The sequence below is a fragment of the Mustela putorius genome, unplaced genomic scaffold, assembly GCF_011764305.1.
Source record: "Mustela putorius furo isolate JIRA1106 unplaced genomic scaffold, ASM1176430v1.1 tig00537227_pilon_pilon_pilon, whole genome shotgun sequence".
Lineage (NCBI taxonomy): Eukaryota > Metazoa > Chordata > Mammalia > Carnivora > Mustelidae > Mustela > Mustela putorius.
In genome coordinates this window covers 25,010,095-25,022,824 of record NW_025422368.1, presented here as the reverse complement: position 1 = coordinate 25,022,824, position 12,730 = coordinate 25,010,095, and the positions used below count along the sequence as shown (strand labels likewise).

General features: G+C 33.0%; 1 protein-coding gene across 6 annotated transcripts in view; it reads right to left on the bottom strand.

Annotated features, from left to right (window-relative positions):
* CCDC91 (coiled-coil domain containing 91) overlaps window positions 1–12,730 on the bottom strand; it is a 356,615-nt gene that overhangs the window by 192,767 nt on the left and 151,118 nt on the right. For all 6 annotated transcript variants that reach the window (XM_004755697.3, XM_045073381.1, XM_004755696.3 and 3 more), the window contains one exon: window positions 9,974–10,051. In XM_004755697.3, the coding sequence (XP_004755754.1) occupies window positions 9,974–10,051 (78 nt within the window). The remainder of the gene's footprint in view (window positions 1–9,973; window positions 10,052–12,730) is intronic.

Genomic DNA, 12,730 nt, shown 5'->3' with positions numbered 1-12,730 from the left:
TTTTGGAGGGGAAGGGGGTGAGGGATTGGGTGAGCGGGATGGTGGGTATTGTGGAGGGCACGTATTGCATGGAGCACTGGGTGTGGTACATAAACAACGAATCCTGGAACACTGAAAAAATTAAATTTTAAAAAAATTAAATATAATGGGAAAATGGGAGAATGATGGGAAAAGATACACCATGCAAATAAAAAACTATAGCAGAGCCGGAGTGGCTATATTAATGTCAGAAAAAACAAACAAACAAACCAGATTTTAAAAGGAAAAAAAATCATACCAGAGCATCTTACAAGAATAAAAAGGGTCAATAATTAGGAAGATAGAATACTTAAAAACATATGCAGTGAACAAAATACCCCCAAAATATATGAAACAAAACATGACAGAATAACAAAGAGTTCAACAATAATGGATATTTTGATATCCATACAATCAATAAACAGCAGAAAAACTAAGCATATTACCAACAGCAGATGGAAGACTTAAACAACACTATGAACCAACTGAATGTACCTGGAGACATCTACAGAGTATCCCCCCCTCCCAGTCAAAATCATCAAAGTGAGTTTTCCAACCAAAGGAAATTAAATTAGAAATTAGTAACAGCCAGAAATTTGGGGAATTCATATATATAAATTATACAACACTTTTCTAAAGAAACAATGTATTAAGGAAGAAATCACAATGAGGATTATAAATTCTTTTACATGAACAAAAATGAAAATACAACATACAAAACTTATGGGATGAAATTAATAAGAATCAAGGGGAAAACATAAATGTTTATATTAAAAAGAAAAAGATATTAATCAGAAAAAAGATATTACATATTTCACCTACTTATCCATTTTAACAAACTAGAAAAACAACAAAGTTAAGGCCAAAGTAAGCAGAAGGTTGTGCAAAATAAAGGTTAGAGTGGATATTAGTAAACAAGAGAATAGAAAATGGCAGAAAATGAACAAAACCAAAACTTAATTATTTGAAGACACAAACAAAATGAAGAAAACTTTAGATAAATTGACCAAATGGAGAAGAGGGAAGACTCAAACTACAAAAGGAGAAATGAAAGAAGAGATAGCGCTATTTACCTTATAAAAATAAAAGCACTGTAAGAGCATACTATAAACAACTAATGCTAAAAATTAGATCACTTAGATATAAGACCTAAATTCCTAGAAAAAAAAAATTACCAAACTCAGGAAGAGAGACCACTAACAGGCAATTGAATTTATTTAAAAAACACAAAACAAAAACCTCTCACACAGAAAAATCCAGTATCACATGGTTATATTGGTGAATTATACAATTCTTAATAATTAATAATGATCCTTTACAAACTCTTCTAAAAAATTAAAGAAAGGAGAACATATCCTAACTCATTTTGAGTAAAGTATTATACTGATAGCAAATACTATACTGATACTATTATACTGATATTGGGTGCAAGACAACAAAGAAAATGATAAACCAATATCTTATGAATAAAGATACAAAATACTAAATAAAATATTAACAAACTGATTGATGCAACACATAAAAAAATTATACACCATGACCAAGTGAGATTATCTCAGGAATGCAAAACAGATTTAACATCCAAAAATCAAGTAGAATTATAAGGAAAAAATTATCATTTCACAAAGACACAAATAGCACTAGGCAAAATTCTGCAACCTTTCATGATTAAAAAATGTTTTCAACAAACTGGAAATAGAAAGTAATTTCTTCAACCTAATGAAGATAATTTATAACCCACTTGTAACAAGATACTTAAATGGTTAATAACTGAATGTTGTCTCCCTAATATCATGTATGCTCTTGCAGCTCTTATTCAAATTGTACTGGAGGTCTTTCCAGGACAATCAGGCAAGGAAAAAAAATGAAAGGCACCCAGACTGGAAAGAGGTGCAGGTGGCAAGTGGCATGATCTTATATATAGAAAATCCTAATAAATCTATTAAAAAACTATTAGAACTAATGAGCATATATATCAGAACAAATAAAATCAATCCTGTTATTACTAATCATATTATTATATGCTAGCACTGAAAAATCTGAACATGAAATTAATAGGAACAATTCTTTTATAATATCATTAAAAAGAATACAGTGAAAACTACAATAGATGATAAAATAAATGGCAAGATATTTCATAATTATGTATCAGAAAACTTAATACTATTAAAATGGCAATACTTCCCAAACTGGTCTACATATTCAATGCAAATACAAATCAAATCACACTAGGATGTTTTTCAAAAACTCATGCACTGATACTAAGACTTATATGAAAATGTAAGTGACTTAGAAAAGCCAAAAAAATTGGAACAACAAAAAAGTTGGACAATATACATTTCCCAAAACCAAAAATGTACTATAAAGCTACAGTAATAGAAAGTGTAGTAAGAGCATTAAGACAGACATATAGTTCATTGAAAAGGAATTAAGAGTCTATATAGATAAATCCCCACAGAGACGGTTAATTTTTGACAAAGGTCCCAACACAATTCAATGAGGAAAGGACAATCTTTTCAACAAATGATGTTGGATAGCATCAACAATGTGCTGAATATGCACATGAAAAAAAAAAAGAACGAACGAAGAGTTCCATCCCTTCTTCATATCACATACAATAACTCAAAATGGATCAAGGACTTAAATGCCAATTAAACACACTAGCATGGCTAATTTTTTTTTTTAATGGAAAAAAACAAGTGTTGGTATGGATGGAGAGAAACTAGAACCCTTGGTCACTGCTGGTTGGAATATAAAATAGTGCAGCCAGAAACATTCTGGTAGTTCCTCAAAATGTTAAACACAGATAGCTATACAACCCAGTAATTCCAACCCTAGGTATATACCAAGGAGAATTGAAAATATACACCACATAGTGTTATTTCCAATAGTCGAAAAATGAACACAATCCAAATGACCATTAATGATGAAAGGATAAATAAAATGTGGTATACCCATACGATGGAATATTACTGGACAATAAAAAAGGAATGAAATACTAACACATGCAACAACGTGCATGAACATCGAAAATACTATGCTAAGTGAAAGTCAATCAAAAAGATCACAAACTGAGGATTCTATTTATACAAAATGTCCAGAAGATGCAAATCTATAGTGACGTAATATAGATTAACGGTTACCAAGGGCTAGAAAACAGGTGGTTGGGCAAGGAGTGAAGAATGACTCTTAAAGGATATAAGGTTTCATGCAGGGTGTTGAAAATGCTCTGAAATTACATTGTGGTGATGACTGTATAATTCTGTGAATATATTAAAAACTAGAGAATTATAAACTTTAAATTGGTAAATTCTGTAATATGTGAATTACATCTCAATAAAGATGTTCAAAACAAAAATTATAAAATATTAAAATATCGCTAGCTTACTCAAAATCAAAATACATCATTACTAAACTTTTCTCTGTGGTGATAATTACTGATTACTTCAGGCTCTTAGAAATTGCAGCAACAAATGGAGAAAAAGCCTTTTCTATTACATTTTAAACTTATTACGGTTTTTGAAATACAAATAAAAAGTAGCTCCAAATGATTCTGATAGTTTATAATTTTGCAACCAAACTCTAAATAAAGAAATCTCAAGTTTTACCATGGAATAGATTGTAGAAGTAAATAAATCTGCGATACTACCAAATTTAAAAAAAAAAAAAAATCACACCATTGCTGGTGTTAGCCTTTTACCAGTTCAAGTTAAGTTTATGTCTGTCCCTCTACCTTGTTTACAGTATAATTTTCTTGTTTTACTTTTTCTTTCTTTTTAAGATTTTATTTATTTATTTGAGAGAGAGAGCACAAGCAGGGAAGCAGCAGAGGGAGAGGGAGAAGCAAACTCTCTGCTAAGCAGGGAGCATGACTTGGGGCTTGATCCCAGGACCCTGAAGTCATGACCTGAGCTGAAGGCAGACACTTAACCCATTGAGCCACCCAGGCAGACCTACATTAATTTTCTTCAATTTTCCTTTATATACATTAAGAACCACATTGAACAATGTTACATATTTTTTAATTGAACAGATATAATTTAGAAAATTTAAAAAAAGAAAAGTCTATTGCATTTATCCACAACCTTGTCCTTTCCTTTGTTCTTTCCTAATGTTCCAAAATTCCTTCCTTTATTAATTTCCTTTGGTTTGGATAACTTCCTTAGCCATTCTCTTAGAGTAGGTTTGCTATGACAAATCCTCTTACTTTTCCTTTATCTGAGAACATCTTGATTTCTTCCCTTCATTGCAGAAACATATTTTCATTGGATATAAAAATCTGAGTAGACACTTATTTTCATTCAGAGTTGTTCCATTTCCTTCTGGCCTCATGGTTTCTTTTCTTTTCTTTTTTTTTTTTTAATTTTATTTATTTGTCATAGAGAGAGAAGCGAAAGCAAGCACAGGCAGACAGAGTGGCAGGAGAGGCAGAGGGAGAAGCAGGCTCCCCGCCAAGCAAGGAGCCCAATGTGGGACTCGATCCCAGGACGCTGGGATCATGACCTGAGCCGAAGGCAGCTGCTTAACCAACTGAGCCACCCAGGCGTCCCAGCCTCCCTGGTTTCTGTTGAAAAAATCCAATGTAAATCTAATTGATTTCCTATAGGTTAAATGCCATCTTTCTCCACTGCTTTCAAGATTTTTTTTTTCTTTGTCTTTAATTTTCAGATGTTTGACTATAATGTGTGTAGCAGTCAGGGTCCCTAGAGAAATAGAACCAAAGGATGTGTATATATAGAGAAAGACTGACTTTAAGAAATTGGCTCCCAGAAAAGTGAACACTGGCAAATTTAATTGTCTGCAGGGTAGAATGGCAGAATGGAGATCCAGAGAAGAGCCAATGCTGCAGTTCAAGTCTAAAAGGCTGTCTGCTAGCAAAATACCTTATTGATGAGGGAAAAGGTCCTTTGTTCTATTAAAACCTTCTAACAGTTGGGTGAGAATCACCCACATCATGGAGGGCAATCTGCTTTACTCAAGGTCCACAAATACAAATGTCAGTTCATCTTATGTGGAACCAATCCTAACAAAAATATCCATAATAATGTTTGACCAATATCGGGGCATCATGGCCTAACCAACTTAACACATAAAATTAAGAATCACAATGGGTCTTAGTGGTTTTTATTTGTTTTGATTTTGATATTATTATTTTGGTTAATCCTGTTTGAGTTCACTCAGCTTCTTGAATATGTAGTTTTATTTCTTTAGCCAAATTTGGGAAATTTTCAGCTAGTATTTCTTTGAATATATTTTCAGCTCTATCCTCTTTCTCCTCTTTTTCCAGGATTCTGATGACATGAATTTTAGATTTTTTTATTATAATCACACAGGTATCCCTAAATCCTTGCTCACTTTTTTTTGAGTCTATTTTCTTTCTACTGTTCAAACTGAGAGACTTATATTTGCTATTTTCAAGTTCATTGGTTATTTCCCATTTTTCCATTATGACATTGAGCCCATATACTGAAATTTTTTTGTATTGTATTTTTAAGTTCTAAAATTTTCATTTGGTTCTTTCTATATATAATCTATTTCTTTGCTGAAGACTTTCTATTCTTTTGCTGAGACTTCCTATTTTTTTCATTTGTCTCAAGCATATACATAATTGCTTGTTAAAACTTTTTTATGATGGACACTTAAAATCCTTGTTAGATAATTTTAACATTGGTGTCACCTCAGTGTTAGCTTCTGTTCATTATCTTGTTTTCACTCAAGATGAGATATTTTTGTTTCTTTGTATGGCTACTGATTTTCAGTTGAAATTTGGGTATTTTAAATCTTGCTTTAGGCAGACTTCCTCTGATAAGACTTACTCCAACAGGGCAAGAGGGGAACAGCCAGGCACTAAATCCAGGTTCCTGACTTATTCTCCACCGATACTCAAGGCAGGGGAAACAAGAATCACATTATTGCTGGACATGGTTGGGAGTTCAGCACACAAAGCCTTCAATGACTTCACTCTGGCTGACAGAAGCAGGGTTGCCACCTTATTTCTCCCCAAATAACCTTCATTGACACTTTAGAGGGCTGACCTTATTACCACTGAGCAATAATGAAAGCCTTGACTTTCCTTAAACATCTGTTGATACCTTGATAGTACAGAAAGTGGCTCACTACCATCAGGGTAGGGTGGAAGTCTAGGCTTCCTACATGGCCTACCCTGACACTTGGGAGGAGAGGATTTATTGTCCAGTGGGACTGAAAGTCAGCCTTCTCTGAAGCCTCCCAATGGAGAAGAGGAAAGCTATCTCACCATAGCCTAGGGAAGGTGAAAGTCTACAACCTTAACCAGCTTTTGTTGGCTGGCCTGGAGGGTAGTGCCACATTTTGTTCTAGGTGTTTGGTGGGAGTAGAATGGTTATTATCTAGGAGTCTTGCCTGGAGGCTTTCCTGGTCTTTTGGATGGAGATAGCAGCCTTTTTTTAGTATTTGTTATCAGTGCCTATTTGGTACTTCTGGGTCGTTCACTTCTCCAGAACCTAATCAGCCAAATTAAGGAAGAAAATCTAGGGATCCTAGTGTCATGTAGTTACCTGGATCCCTAGGCAGTCTGCCTTCTGTCTTTCAGGATTTTAAGTCTGTTCTATACATAATGTCCAAGGATTTTTTTTTTTTTTTAGCTGTATAGCAGGAAAAATAGCGGGGGCTAGAGGGATCTAGAAAGGTGAGTGGGATCTACTTCACCTTTCTGGAAGGAAAGATTAACATAAAAATAATGCATCTTCCTGCCTATTAGTTTTTAGGCTTTTTCATTCTTACCTTACTTCATTTGTATTTTTCACTATCTTTTCTAATGATTTTTTTTTTCTCCATATTCCTCAACTCAGGTTGGAGGGGGCAAAATAACTTAGAACATCTAGTCCAGGATAACCAACCACATGAATATAAGATCCTTAAAAGCCAGGAATGGTAGTAAAAAGGTACAGATTTCTCTAGTCCAGTTGCATATTTGAGCAAATGCCTCCACGGGAAGCTATGGTTTTCGGTGACTTACTACCTACATACGATCTGTGCATGTGCATGGGTGGATGTGTAATATATATTCCATTGGACCAAAGATCTATCTTCTTCAGTGCTATATCCTCAAGAGTCTTGGGCATAATAAAGGAAGTCAATGTTTCTTGAATTAAGGAAAGAGTAAATCAAAGAGAATGTTCATACAACTTCTGTTAGCAATAGTAATTAGAAGTTGCATTTTCATTTGTTTTTGAGCTATCCAATGATTCATAAATCATCCATCAAATATTTATATACTTTAGCAAAAGGAAGCTTTAAAAGATATCAACAAAAAGTAAGTTACTGTCTAAAAAAGAGACACGTAATATAGTAATTATCACAAGACCATCTCAAGTTTGAATTTCAAATGGAAAAAAAATACATTGTTTCTTTTTCTGTTCCATAGTGGGTCACAAATCAACACTTAAATCATAAAGACATCTAACCTACAAGGAAAACAACGCCTCTTCTTCCTACCTGAATTACTTTATTTTTTCCTATCTTACTTTGAAGTGGATTTTCCATATGTTTTCAGAACACACCAACTGAAAATGTTATATAGTTAATGTATCAGATCTTATTCCTTCTCACAGTAATATAACATCATTATACAAAAATATGAAGATCATCAATAAATCAATATGGAATGCTATATGAAATGTATTTATACAAAGTTCCCTGCTACAAAACTTTATCTAGTTTATATTAACTGACAATAAGTATATGACAAATTAAATATAACTTTGTAACCTATTTGACTTGATTCCTAACCCTGTTAAGCAAATCATGATACCTAATGCTTAAAACTTTAATCCTTTTCAAATGGACATCAAATAATGCAGACAAAAAAGAGGTGAAACGAGTAGCTCTCAACCAAGTTCTCCAAATTACAATTTGTAAAATGTATTGGCAAAATTCTCACTTATGCTTTTAACCTCATTAGTTGTCAGTATCAAAAGCAATACACAATAAACATGTTTTCAGCAAATTAAATACATGGAGGTAGAATCAAAAAAGAATTAAAAATGTCAAACATGGAGCTTTCCAGAAAAACACAAGTTCAAACACAATGTAAATGCTTTTAAAACATTTGAGAATTCATTAAAAAAAGTAAGTAAAATACAAATTTACCCAAGAATATATCATCTAATTCACCAGGAGAATTATATAAATTCCAGTTTTCTAATTCTTCCCACCCTTAGCTTAAGGAGGGGGAAAGATGATAGTTCAAAATAGATCCTATACTTTTAGCCAATTTAATAACTGTTAAGCTGATCTACATTAGTAGAGCTAGAAATTCATAATATTATAAAAAAAGCCAATAATCACAGCTGCAAAAAGCTGACATTTTTTAATGACCATCTTGACAATGGCACTGGTTTCTATATTGGGTGTGGTCATAAAAATGACCTTTTATGTCCCAACACATATCTACTATACTATTTACCTTGGGTTTTAAAAAAAGAAGTACTTTTAGTTAAATTAATTCTGGATACACTTCTTTTTCTACTTTTATCCAAATGACTTGTCATAAGAAGCTTTTTGACACTATATTACTAGCTAACTAAAATGACATTAATTTCTACCAAGTCCAAGGATGAAGTTTAATCAACAGAAAATTTCTGTATTTTGGGATGCCTGGGTGGCTCACGGTAGGTTAAGTGGCTATGTTCGACTCAGGTCCTGGGATCAAGCCCTGATTCGGGGGACCCTGCTCAGCAGGGAGCCTGCTTCTCTCTTTTCTGCTCCCCTGCTGTGTTCTCTCTCTTTCAAATAAATAAATAAAATCTTAAAAAAAAAAATTTCTGTATTCTACATGTGGTAGAAGATTTTTTAAAAAAACATTTACTGTAGTAATGAGTAACCAAAAACAAACTAAATTCTTACTTATACTGGTACAGTTAAACCAATTATGGTATGTGTGTATACACACACACACACACACACATACATATACATCCTGTGGAATACTATAGAACAAAAAATAAGTTCATATGTACTGATACTAAAATACAAATCATATTGAATAAATACAGAAAGAAATAAAAGAATGGATTGAGTAGAATTACCCTGTAAAAACAAATCAAAAAATTATATAATACAGTATTAGCATATGTCCATATGCAAAAATGGAGAAAATCCTCTAGAAGGCTCACATCAAACCACTAATAGTGCTTACCTCTGGCGAGAATTGTTTGAATTTAACTTCAGCAAGAATGTATTCCTCAATTTTTTGTGGGGAAAAAAAAAAAAATGACCTACCATGAAATTTAGGGGGAAAAGGACTTTTTTTTAGCATGAAAATCTTTATTTTCAGTTATTACCCACCAATAAGAGAAAGTTAGGTTCACAATATTGGCTCTTGACACAATGTGAACTAAAAAGCAAAATTACATCCATCAGATACAACTAATGGACCAACTTTTTGAAGTTCAGACTATCTTGAAAGCTTGCAACATGCCAGTCCTCAGTTTGCTTTAAATGATTAAGCTTATGCATAGAATCAAAGAATAATGTGCTGTGTATCTCTGATATTGACATTTATCCTGATTTACATAACAATATTCATACAAATTTTTTCTCCTAATCCCCTTTACCCACAATATTTTTCAGATGCATATATCATGCTTTTTTTCATCTAAAAGAGGTAGAAACACAGTATAGATGCAAGCTAATCTAGTAATTAATTCTATAGAATTTTGTTCTTGAACTTTGTTAGCTGTAGATTCTATATGCTGGATGCTGATCTCCAGTGCAGAACAGCATCCAGCACTACCTAGTAATCTACTAAGTAAGCTTTCAACACTTAATGGTCAATTGAAAAGAATTCTATACTAAAATAAGACTACAGTCATTCTATAATTGCATATGTTCGCATGTGCCAATGTGTCTAAGCTTTTTTCCTAAAGTATGCCGCAGTTTAAAAGACAGAGAAAGCAGACTCCCAAACCTCTACCTTATATTCATCCACAATAATGCTGAGAGCTTCATGACCAGCTTTCCTCATGTCTTCCAATTCTTGTTTGTGTTTTTCCTGAAAAACAAAAACAAAAAAATGAAATCACGGTTTCTTCTTTTGTTTACAAAATAAAACCATTGACTCTTGCATCTGTGAATGATTGGATGGTTTGTGGCATACTGATGCTGCTAAAAACAATGAGAAAAAATAAAGTTCTCTTTAAAACCATTAGGGAGGACTGAAGCAATGAAAAACAACAGGAAAACAATAACTGCGAGAGGAAAATCATACTGAGAGGTGAGATAACACAGAACAATGGTGTTATCTCTTGGGGCATATGGAAATTCTGCACCTGGATCAAGAGCCAGGAGGGACTATTTTACTTCAATAAGCTAAGCCCTCTACATATTTTTTATTAATTCTCCAGTAATATACACATACCAATAGTTTAATACATGACACATACCAAGTTGGAGAACTGCTGGATTAAGGTGACCAATCCCCCATTCTATCTCCTTAGCAAAGGAATAGATGAACTCTTACAGAATGTTAACATTCTACAAAGCCGTTCAAATTTTTCAAACACTCTGTACAGTTTTCAATACAAAAGTACCAAAGCTGACAACAGATGAGATCAAAAACACAGAATACAGAAAAGACAAAAGGAATAGGCCCATGAATGATTTAGATATTAATTATCAAAAAGTTTAAAATATGTTACGATTCAGGGGCACAGTTGGTTAAGCATCTGACTTTTGGTTTCAACTCAGGTCATGATCTCAGTGTCATGAGATCCAGCCCCAGGTCAGGCTCCACACTCAGTGCTGAGTCAGCTTGGGATTCTCTCTCCATTTCCCTCTCCCTCTGCCCCTCCTGCTCATGTCCCCTGTCTTTCTAAAATAAGTAAATAAATCTTTAAAAAAATATGCATGATTCATATGTTAAAGAAAGTATAGAAGAAATGAAAATGGTAGGATACAGATTTTCATCTGAGAACTGGAATTCATGAGATAGAAATTTTACAGCTAATAAATATGCAGTATTAATAACTCAACAGATGATGTAAACAGTAGATGAACACAGCAGGAAGCAGGATTAGAGAACTAAAAGCAAGTGGGGGGGCAAAAGAGATTAGAGTGAGAAGAGGAATAAAACTATGGGAAATATAAAAAACAAATCTAAAATGACAAATGGGACAGAGTAAAAAGATTAAATAGACATGCAACAAAAGAATCATTTAAAAAATAATCCAAAATAAGACAAAAAATGAAATGTAAATGTAGCAAGATGATAAATAAAATCATGGAGAAAAATGAAAATTTATATCATACATGAATTAGGACATTACATGAGCCTACAGCTATTTCTAAAAAACAAAACATTAAGATATAAATGTATCCAAAAACTAAATTTTAGATAAAATAAAAAAACTCCTAAGAAAAAGCACAACTTACCAAAATGTTTAAAAGCTGAAATTAAAAAATCTTAATAGTCTTTATGTAAGAAAAATTGAATTTACTAATTAAAAAACAAACAACAAATAAAACCACAAGAAAACCTCTGACCAAGGAATTTCTAAGCCTAGATGACTTAACAGGTGATTTTAATAAATTTAAGAAAGAAATAAGAGGAATCTTACACAAACTCTTCCAGAGAATAGGAAATGAGGGGATATTTCCCCACATTATTTTATTAGGACAGCATATCCCTTATACTTAACTCTGCAGAGATATTTAGAAGAATAAAAAATTATGAACCACTCTTTTATAAGTATAGAAACAAATTCTAAACAAAGTATGAGCTAATTGAGTCTAACAATATATAGATAGAATAACCTCTCAATCAAGGATTTACTTTAGGAATATCAGCTTGGGAGAAGTGCTAAACACTGTTTCAGGATTGAATCACAAAAAAATCTTCCATACAATCTTCCATGAACTCCTTTTCTACCCCTACTTGCTTGCTGGAAGCCAATGCCCAAGATGACAACAAAAGCCGGGTTCTGCAGAGGGCACAGCCTCTGCCAGCTTGAAATCCTGCATGATTGCAAGGAATAACTGCATCATCACCTCAATGGACTTTGGGAGAAAACTAAGTCTCAACTATATTTAGGATAAAAGATAATAATAATTTTTGTCCATTTACTGATTCCACTTGCTCATTTATCATCTGTCCTTAGTTATAGTACCTTACTGATTTGACAGGTTCTATTTCATTATTAATATCAAATTTCCCTTCCTGGGATATCCCTTTATATACCTTAATGTGGCTAAATCACTATTTCCCAAAATTGCCACAATATTTAAAAAAAAAATCACCAAGGGCACTTGTTATAAATATGGATTTTTGTTGGTGTAATTATCAATCTACGGCTCATGGCAGCAATCCTTCTGGAGTCACTTTTCCATTTCTTTGAGAGTTGTTTCCGTAAAAACTAAATAACATAACAGTCCAATTACCTAGTTATTCAAGTTATGTACTCTATTACACTAAAAACAAGGGAACAAAGAAGGGCATCACTAACAACTCATCATTTGGGATCTCCCATTCATGTCAGGTTTCATCACCAAAAAATTGAGACTTTCATAAAAGAACCTATGGAGAGCAAAAAGCATTAATCCATGTGCTAAAAGTACTAACATAGTTTTTCTCTTACTTTTCAAGATTAAAAAACATGTAAATAGAAATAGATATTCTGACATCTCCTTTCCACATCATAGTGGATTATCTCACACAGTTCTTGGAATGCATATG